At 38.8% G+C, this 10,830-nt stretch overlaps 1 protein-coding gene across 1 annotated transcript in view; it reads left to right on the top strand.

Annotated features, from left to right (window-relative positions):
• Positions 1-508: 508 nt before the first annotated feature.
• LOC103149401 (hepatocyte growth factor receptor) overlaps positions 509-10,830 on the top strand; it is a gene marked incomplete at its 5' end in the record, with an annotated part of 14,676 nt that continues 4,354 nt past the window's right edge. The window contains 6 exons of the mRNA XM_007568538.2: positions 509-769; positions 3,004-3,084; positions 6,285-6,466; positions 6,566-6,675; positions 7,811-7,976; positions 9,116-9,252. Coding sequence (XP_007568600.1) covers positions 509-769; positions 3,004-3,084; positions 6,285-6,466; positions 6,566-6,675; positions 7,811-7,976; positions 9,116-9,252 — 937 coding nt within the window. The remainder of the gene's footprint in view (positions 770-3,003; positions 3,085-6,284; positions 6,467-6,565; positions 6,676-7,810; positions 7,977-9,115; positions 9,253-10,830) is intronic.

The following is a 10,830-nucleotide window of genomic DNA, read 5'->3' as shown; positions in this document are numbered from 1 at the left end:
TAGGTATTCGGAAACTAAAAACTATAGATATAAAGTCTAATAAAAACATGATGCACATATTCTCATCTAGCATGCGTCAGTAATCTTTGATGTGGTCTGTGGCGCCTCTTGTGGGTTCTGTTCTGGCCCTGAGGGCCACTGAGAGGCTCCTGGTATTATGATCCCCTGGATCATAGCTGAAGCGATTTCTGTGCTGGCCTTGAGTCTGGAGAGCCTGGGTTTACTAATGAGCTAATGTTTGCCTTCTGGGACAGTTAACATTCAGGACATTTGACCTCGCTCTCTGTTTCAGCTCTGGTTCTTGTTCTGACTTTTCTGGAGGAACTTCTGCATTTATTAGCCTTCTAACAGAGTAGAAAACCTCAAGCTTTTTCCTTCCAGCTCTGTGTCTGTGTAGCTGTCCATCTCCAATCACGTAACACACCTTGACATGCGGAGGTCAAGGTGTTGTGACTAAGCGGCCGACCTCTGACCCCCTGCTTCTCTTTTTTTGTTTCTGCCTCTCCAGATCAGGGTGTCGACAGGCCTGAGACATGTCGGGCAGCTCCTCCTATGTACAGAGCCAATGGGGAGCTGCTGTCTCCCAGACTGGGAACCCTTGGAGGGGGGCTGGGGCTGGGCATGGAAGGTGACCTGGTGTCCCCCCTGTTGATGGCTCCAGTCCACATCGACCCGTCCTGTCTCCACCCGGACCTGCTGACTGAGGTGCAGCATGTGGTGATCGCAAGGGAGCAACTGCTGCTTCATGTCAACCAGATCATCGGCAGAGGTCAGTGATCAACTGGTGGGATGTCGGGTTTTGATCGAAGGTTTATATAAAAATTATCTCATCTAAATCAGGTTGTCAAATGATATCTGGAGTCAAACATATACCAGTCGCCCCTATGCTACAAAGTCCACTGGTCCTTTGATTTCACAACAAGCCCTCATCACCTCCCCTGTCTACCATCATGCATCTCTGCCAGCATGCAGTGTTTCAACATGGATGTGCATTATGACCAAACACCTCTACTTTGATCTTATCTTTTCAAATAATATTGTTCTGGAAGTCTTGTGCTGTGATACTATATTCATATGCGAGAGAATTTCTGCTGGTGATTCTTTCAGAACAGTGATGCTAACAGGAAGGTAGCTTCCTCTTGTGCAGCCTCCTACACCTCAGTGCCTTTGTTTATTTTTAAGTAAAAATTTTACATGTTTCAACAGGTCTCTGCTTGCATTTCCATCGAAAATAAAATTACACAAATTGAAATTACGAAAACAAATTCACTCAATGTAAACACGGTGATTTTCGTGTTTACATAGCTGTTTCCCACGACTTGATAATCCGTTTATCATCTGTACCTTCTGCAGTAAATCCAACCTTATTCCATAACTTCAGAAATAATTACAACAGATAACAGCCGAGAGTTAATCCACCCTTCATGCTTGTGTGCTTTTACTGCATCAGATTTACGTTAAGTTAAAATGCTTGCTTTATAAAACTTCAAACTTGACATGCAGACACCAGATCAGCCCGTTTTACCACATGGAGGTAGGCGGTTTAGCCCAACAGATCAAATTTAGCATTAAACTGAGAAAAACCCTTAGCACTGTAATGTTCCAGAAAAGCGGCATGTTGGCCCCCTTCATATGAATTTATCCCCTGAAGCCTGGATTTGGTGGCTGCTCGAGTGCTTCAAAGTGGCGTAGGATGATTTGTTCTCAGCTAATGTTCCCAGGGTCCATTGTGGAGAGCCGTAACCCAACACTGCCAGCCATCTGCGGGGACGTGATAGCAGAGCGCCGCGCTCATTTCGCTCCTGCACCCTTCTCAGGCTGGACCGAGACCCCCCGTCTTAACTAGGAGATATAATTCAATAAAACACATAATAATTCAGGGGGGCTTGACGCTGGTTATTAGGCTGTGTGGGATGTTAATGAATAAAGCCTCAGATTGGGTTACTTGGAAGGGACTGATTTAGTGCGGTGGCAACTCAAGAAAGTTTGCTGTTTAGGATGAAACACTTTTTTTCCCTTACGGATCAGTGAGATGATTGTTACACAATATGGAGAGTGGAGGAGGGGGAGGGCTGCAATTAAGCTAAACTATTTCATCGAGATCAACGCGTAAAACAATGTTGGATGTTTTGTACATAGGTTTTCCAGCCACTAATTTGCAAACCCAGTCTTTGGGTGGACCATGATTAAAAGACAGAAAAATTAAAACTGAAGATCCTTGTCACACACACACACACACAAGCTGTCTTCCCATTGACCATAAAAAGGCACTAGTTGAAATTTAGAAAATAAATTAGCTTAATGGAAACACGTTAATTTATAAAAAAAAAAAAGTTGTTTTTTGATCAAAAGTTTTGCTGCTAGGATGAGGTGAGGATTTTTTTTTCCCGTATCGAAATTGATTTATTTGGCAAAACTGCAATGAAAACACTTTTATTTGCATCACACAAATCAGACGATCGACAACCGGATGTTACCGCTCCTGGAAACTGTGAAGAAGACGACAAGAAGTAGTTGGAGGATGTTTTTTAACAACTTAAACTTGTTCCTGTGTGATGTTAATTGCATTTCTTGTTTCACAGTTGCAAAATTCTCAACATTAGTGGAATATTGAGGAAGTTTTTGGACATTTGTGATTGAAACACAGCTACTACTGACACAAACATTTAAATTCTGACTATAACGCATGTAAATACATATTAGAGAAAATTAATTCTCAACCACAAAGTAGATCCTCAAAGATAAGCAGCAAATTTTAGTTTTACACACTAAGTGGATGTGTGAGCTCATATTTTCTAGGTGTTCTATTGGTGTTTCAATGACAACAATGCCTTCTTCACATTACCTCATACATGAAGCTCGTTGTATTTAAATAACTGTGGTATCACCATGTGAACCTTGTTTAGGCTAAAAACATGTTAGCATCCACAGGTTTGAACAGGAGCGTTTTAAACTATTGATGCTGACTGAACTGACTAATGTACATCATGTTGTAACCTGCAGGACACTTTGGCTGTGTTTTCCATGGAACGCTGCTGGAACCAGACGGGCAGAAACAGCATTGTGCTATCAAGTCGCTAAATCGTGAGTAAAAGCTTTGTTAGCATTCGTTTCTTTATCAAGAAAGGGGGATGATGGAACAAGTTGTGCAGAGCAGAGGTAAAGGTTTTACCTCTGCTCTGGAAGGCGGGGAGGATTAGGTTTTTATCTTTAGTATTTTTTTGTAGTTAAAACCATCTTGTGATATGCATAAATCTTATCCTGTTTGTAGATATGTATATATTAATGTATGTCCTGAGGAATCTCTGATCTCCAACGCTGATATAAACATTTGAAATGCAAAACCAGCCAACACTTCAATTATTGACTAATGATGTGGGCTTGTTTTTGCAGTTCTTAGTACCCATATTGGTGACTGTGTAAAACGACAATATTTCAGGATCACTTTTTGAATTGGTGCATCCAATTCAAAACGATATCTGTATCAGACACCGATACAGATATCTGAGGTTTAGTAGCGGTCAATATCGATCCAATGCAGAGAAACGACTATAATTTGTTCAGTCAGTGCAGTTAGGAGTAGAACAGTCGATGTAAAATAAATAATAAATAAATTGACAAAAACAACAGATTGACTACGTTGGTCAAACACGTAAAAAATCAATCGTAACAAACTTTTTTTCAAATGGTTCAGAAAATGCAGTTAGGAATTCTAGATATAATGTAAAATAAATAATAAAGTAGCACACAGCATAGAATTAGACTATATAGATCTGCCCTTATGAATTGGGGACATTGTCACGATATCCGATCTGGAATTTTTTTTTTTCCAATAATGGAACAGACACAGATATTAATATTGGATCAGTGCATCTCTAATTTTTACATTCACTTAATTAAAACAACACATTTTTAAATGTATGAAATTAAAATAAGTTTTTTTTTTGTTTGTTTTTGTTGTGTTTTTTTTCCTTTTTTTTATCCTTAAAGTTGTGGATGTCTGACAGGTAGTCAGGTGTGCACTTCATGTTTCACTTGACTTTAGCTAGTTCAGGCATTTCAAGTCTGAAAATGTTTGTGTCAGTGGGAAACAATGTGATACTAGTCTGTATTAACTGTATACAATTTAGTTTGAACAAAACTATGTGAAGCTGCTTTGATTGACTCTGCCGTCTGTAGCAATCCACCAGAACAGCTGCATTTCTCTAGAGCTCTGCCAAGACGGACATGGATGTTTGGATTTTGTTGTGAGATCTGCAGCAACATCAGATATGGCATGTTTCTGCTTTCTAGGTTCTATAGTTGTTGGAAAAAATAATCGCGCTATCGGTCGATCCACCAACTTTGAGAATGTAATGACTTTTCTTACAACGTCTCAGACTTAATTCTTTCACCTAGAGTAAAAGGGAAGTATTAGTAAAAATTATGTCATATAAACTCGCTTCAAAAACATCCAAGTTAACCCTTTTAGTTAGTTCTGGTCAGATGGGATTACCAACATTTTTCATGTTTACCACATTTCACAATAGATTTTACATGATTACAGTCAGGTTATAAATGGAAATGGTTTTTGAGAGCTAAAGTTACAAACATTAATTTGGGATGTAAAACTGATAGCATTTAGCCTGATAGAATTGGAAAAGAAGATCATTTGTCTTTTTGTACAGTGCTGGGTTTAGTTGTAATAATTAGTTGCTTCTGATGACTGATGCATCCTTGGTTACAACAGAAACAACTCCGTGCTCTTGTCTAAACACGCACGGTTTGTCTGTCTACACTGTACTACATCCTTACTGTATGATATCACAGTGAGATTACGGCTCTCTTCCCATCACAGCCCACAGCCCCTTTCAGCTCAGCCTAATGGTGATGAATGAGCATCCAGTGGTGAGGACCACATTAGGGTCCCGGCTAATCTTGTAACCTGTCAGCTGGAGCGAGTAGATTGATGCTGAAACAACGTGGAGGAATCACCCATCCACTCAGAGGAAGCCTCATGCTACTGGGGGACTCCTCAGCTCAGACTGCCTTGGTTTGGTCTGTGGGGATTTAAACGTTTTTTTTTGTTTTGTTTTTTTTGTTCATTTTGCCACTAGTCAATGTCAGTTTTGGCTTTTGTTTCTTTTAAATCCTCGAGAGGATGCTTTGATCGTAAGCTAGTGCTTTGTGATGATTAAACTGAGTAGAAAGAGGACCAATTTAGAAAATATGTTTTTTACGCAGCTTTGCCAGCTCATCTCTATCTGTCTTTGAAGTCTGACCCTTAGGTGAAGCTAATCATCTGCATTTAAAGCCTCGGTAACACTTTATTTGAAGTGGTGTGCATAAGACTGACATGACACTGTTAAAAACATGACATAACACCTGTCAGGAACATAAAGTCTTTATGAATGTTTATGACAGTTGTCATGAAGTGTCATTCGGTAAATATTGACATTCTTAATGCAAAGTTGCTCTAAAAGTTGCATTGAAAGTCCATAAAAAGTGGCAACTTTGCATTAAATTATCATAATTTACAAAATCATCATGTTTCTTACCTAGGTTACTAATATGTACCCTATCATGACCCTCAATGCATTCCATGTTATTAGAGTGACAGGAGACCCCTGCTGCAATAAGCTCAGTCTGGAAATTTCCTTACTAAATAAAATACTAAATATTTTACAGTCAATAATTAGGATGTTTCAACAAAATAGAAGTGAATGGCAATGGCAGCAGTTTGGCCACAATATTATAAGTCACATAAAAGTACACAGTAAAGGCAATGGGTATTGAGGTTCCCAACTTTTTTCAGAGTCAACAGCTACAGACCTCCAAATATTATGTGGCCTTCAAATTAACCAAAAAACAGGACACATAGAGCTTTATGGAATGGCATTGTGGCTGGCACAGTAGATCCCAATCCGTAACCTGAAAGCAGCGCAGCATAATGTCTTAGTCTTCCTACATGATTCTTTGGGGGTTTATAAACTGACAAAATCAAGATTGATTTTCAACCAGAGAAATGGAAGAAAAGTTTTAAAATAATGCGATAAGCTGCTACCATGTACACTGCTATTCTAGAATCCAGAACACTTTCCGAGCCTCCTCCTATTTTAACATTTTACGAGTTTGTAGGTTATTTGAGTTTCTCTGAGCATTACAGGGTCTTATCTTGGGGCAAACTTACTGGAATGTCTAATTCTGGGAAGAATGACAGCTATTCTATGTGTTTTCCACTTTCTATTAAATCTAATCAAGAATTATTTCAGTATTATTTAATCAGTGTTATTTTTTATCTACAGGAATTACAGACTTGGAAGAGGTTTCCCAGTTTCTGAAGGAGGGTATCATTATGAAGGACTTCAGCCACACCAATGTTCTCTCTCTGCTGGGGATCTGCCTTCCGCCTGAGGGTTCACCGCTGGTGGTCCTGCCATACATGAAGCATGGTGACCTGCGCAACTTCATCCGTGACGAAGTGCATGTAAGAGGGTGCAGCAAAAGCCCTGTACTCTTACGCCATCTGTTTAGGCGTCGCATTGGTTTGATGATGGATAAATCAGTAAATGTGATTGTCTCACAGAATCCCACAGTGAAGGACCTGATGGGCTTCGGACTGCAGGTTGCCAGGGGGATGGAGTACCTCGCCAGCAAGAAGTTTGTCCACCGTGACCTGGCTGCCAGAAACTGCATGTGAGCTCGTTTGGATTATTTTACACCAGTCAAGCATTTTATCCAACTACACATGATAAAATAAAACAGAAAAAAATGTCTACAGAAATGTTGAAAGCACTGTAACAAAACACTTAGGATTTTTCTTGAATAACAGCTTAAAACTATCCTCACACTTTTTTGTGTATTCAAACTCTCCTGACTTCTGAAAAACTTTATTTTCTTTTGTTTTGCCTGCAGTGTTATTCATTACAATGTAATGAAGACAGTAGAATGAAGAACTAGAGATGGTCATGACATTCATCATTTTTTATTCCCACTTATGGTCACGATAACAGAGTTTAAAGTTCACAAAAACTTGCAAAATTTGTAAAATGTTTTATTTTTGTATGCAGAATAATTCAGAAATATCTAAATTAATTTATCCCTGCAATTTCAGTCAATGTGTGTGGCAAAATATTGCCAGATTGCCAAGAACGAACACTGTTTTTTTTTTTTTTTCATTATTTGTAACTTTTCATAAAGAAATAGTGTGGCTTGTCAGACATGTCTACCAAAACAGAGGATGGATTATTATTATTACTCTTATTATTCTGCTCCTCCTTTTGTAAAGCCAGTTACTACAACACAGTTATAACCAGCTTTCAGGAGACAGTAAATGTTTCACGTCACAAATGGTACTGCTCTTAACAAAATATTAACAATCTGACAATCTGATTTTTATCTACAGGAATGTTTAGGTACATTTATAAATGTACCTACACATGGGTACATTTTTCATTGTAGTTGCATATTTTAACCTTATTATAGGTCGTTGTATGTTAACATATGTGCTAACTCTGTCACTGCAAAGAGACTCTATTAGCTTAGCATCACAAATGATATACAAACTCTGTTTTGCATGTGCCATGTGCAAGCAGCAGCCTGTCAGACCACAGATCTTCCAGTTTTGTAGATTAAAATAACAGTTTTTGTACATAAAAGCACGTTTTAATTCAACAATTCAGAAAATGGCCTTTTTGTTCCTCAATATGTCTATGATGTGTTCGGTTGGTTCTTGTACGTGTGAAAGAGAAGGAACATAAAGCTCAAGGCAGTGAGCCAAAGGTAACCGAGCATCCCACCACAGAAGGTAACGGCCTGTTTTCCCTGCCAGGTTGGATGAGAGCTACACGGTAAAGGTGGCAGACTTCGGCCTCGCTAGAGACGTTTACGACAAAGAATACTACAGCGTCCACAATAAGAGCGGCGTCAAGCTGCCCGTCAAATGGATGGCCCTGGAGAGTCTCCAGACACACAAGTTCACTACCAAGTCAGACGTGGTGAGAACGCCATAATTACTCTAATCTCTTTAAAATGTAAAGGTGTCACACGGCTTACCTTTAAAGAAGAACTCTACCTTTATGTTGAGAGATTTTACATATAATATTGTAAGAGGATGCTTAATGTTGTGGTTAATTTGTGTAGTATCTGAAAGAATCAGCTGAGGCATGCAAAGTTGCACAAGGGTTTCCCCCAGAACACGCTAAGCCCGGGGGTTGGGCGCTCAGCAGTCATTCATGCAGCGACCCGTCGTGTTTGTGAGTTAAGAAATGTTTAAAGTTGACAGGAAATTTGAAAATATCACTTGATAGTCATGTCTTACTAAAAGATTGAAAGATTAATATCTGAACACCAACTATAAAATCTCAAAAAATGCAAACATTTTAAAAAGACTTAAAGAAATAAGCAATGCTTAGCCTGGTGGGGGCACAAGTAAAGCCTGATGACCCGCCAGGCTTATAATACACTGGGGGAAACCCTGCTGCATCTGCAAGTCTTGTTTTTTTTTAACCAGACAGACAGAATACTGACACAATCAACATGTTTGGTTCAAACACGGTGGTGGAGGGATGATGTTTTGTTGCTTTTTTGCAATCATACAATCAGGACAACTTGCAAGCAGCTGTGTCAGCCATCAACTCGTCTGTATGCTGGGCTGAGGCAGTGCTATTATTAGCCTAAGTAAGGTTATTATTAAAGTAAAGACCAGATACTGTCTGGTCTTTACGTTCTCTTTTGATTAAGCCTTTCACAATAAGCAATTAATCAGTTAATCGCATGAAGAATTAAAATGTGCTGAATAATTTCCATTGGATATTGAAAATATCTTCCAGTTAAGTGCTCTACAAAATTAAAGTTTACTGGTTTTTGACCAGGAAAACTCTTGTAGACTCATTAATATCTAAGATAACATAACTAGCATTAATAGCATGAGGGCAGTCTTATGCCATTATCTGTTCTATTTTCTACTTAAAAATGGTCTCAAAGCAACAATATTATCATTTTATCACAATAAATCAATAGAATTTATTGTCCAGCAAAATCAATCGTGACAGGCCTGTTTGTGATTGTGATTTTTTTTTTTTTAACTGCAACAAAGATGTGCTAATGGAAGCTAATATTCCCGCTTTTCTTCCAGTGGTCGTTTGGAGTTCTGCTGTGGGAGCTGATGACCCGTGGGGCCCCGCCGTACTCCGACGTAAACTCCTTCGATATCACCGTGTTCCTCCTGCAGGGCAGGCGGCTGCTGCAGCCCGAGTTCTGCCCCGATGCTCTGTGAGTCCGCACAGGTTCACAGGTTCTGTTCACGTCATTCACACAGCTCAGCTGGCATAAGTAATATACAGTAAAGCTGTGCTTTCAGTACATCATGAAAGGTTGCTGCAATTTGAAGGGAGAATCAGCCACATTGGATTAACTGTATAAACTTCTGCAGTCATAAATCACACTCAGGTCATCCATCATTGTCTGCTGGAGACTCAAATGTGGGTTACGTCACATCAGCTGTTTTGGTCACATGGAAAACTTTTTTTTTACTTTTAAGTATAAATAGAAATCACATCAAAGTATGGCATTTATTTTCTGCTTGTCCTGTGGTTTTTGATAGATCCTCATTTCTGTGGTTGTTCCCACAGATCAGCCTCTGGCACTGCTTCCAGCTCATGCTGCTCCAGCTTATTTAGACATGTTCAGTAAGAATGTTTCAGGCAAAATGTACTGAGAAGATGACAAGGAAAATTGCTGTATGCAAATACGAGCGCCTTCTCACGACACCAGATGCAATGCTGGATTGACAGCAGAAAATAAGATTTAATCTTATTTTTGAGAATCTTAAGAGTCCTCTTTTAATTGTTCTCATAGATACAGTAAACATTTTCCAGATTTTAAAGAATTTGTAATTGGTCTTGTAGAAAGTTGGAGAATAATATTTCAGGTTTTGTGCTTGTCTCAATCTAACTTCTGTGACTTTTTAGACTCTGAACTAGACCAGTGGTGGTAGAGTAGCCAAAATATGTCCTCAAGTCAAACTGGCACTACTTCAGTATATTTTATTACCTTTAAAGTAAAAACTAGGCAACTGAAAAAATATTTAAGCAAGAGTAAAAATAGATATTTGGCAAAACAAAATCTACCCCTGTACTGAGTTAAGTGTTTTGTCACCACATCTAATTTAATTTGTGAAAAGTTATGTAATTAGACATTCAAAAATATATAGAGTTATGGGCAAGTAAGTACAAATACATATCAGTACAAAATATCAGATTCATGCAAATTAAACATTTCCATATGTCATTTTTCACTACATACCAATACATACAGTAGGCAACATACATGTTGAAAGAGAAAAGTTCTTCCACTGGCGATATCTACTGTTTATTCACTACCACTTCTGAAATAGATGCAATAAAAACTCTAGTTCATGTTGACTCATAAAAACCTGTGAAATACCCCTTTAATTTAGCTCCAAGAGAACACTGCAGCTAGCAGTTAGCCATTTGTGATCAACTAGCAGCTAACTGGTTAGCCAGATGCGGTTAACCAGTGGTTAAGTATCTTAAACATGGTGCTTAAATATAATTTTACTTCAGCGGACTAATCCACATACAGTACAGCACTTTATGAGACAGATTCAAACATCATGTGATGTTTAATATCTCAAGAGCAACTTATATCCTGGGAAAAGTAAAAATAAGAGCACCCATTACAACCTGGCATTATAAAACCAACAGCAACAATAATCTGACAGCTGATAACATTATGAGCCATGCTGTCAGTATGCGAGTGTGTGTGTGTGTGTGTGTGTGTGTGTTTGTGTGTGTGTGTGTGTGTGTGTGTGTGTGTGTGTGTGTGTGT

Source organism: Poecilia formosa, unplaced genomic scaffold, assembly GCF_000485575.1.
Source record: "Poecilia formosa unplaced genomic scaffold, Poecilia_formosa-5.1.2 Scaffold224, whole genome shotgun sequence".
NCBI lineage: Eukaryota > Metazoa > Chordata > Actinopteri > Cyprinodontiformes > Poeciliidae > Poecilia > Poecilia formosa.
This window is presented reverse-complemented; position numbering and strand designations above follow the sequence as displayed.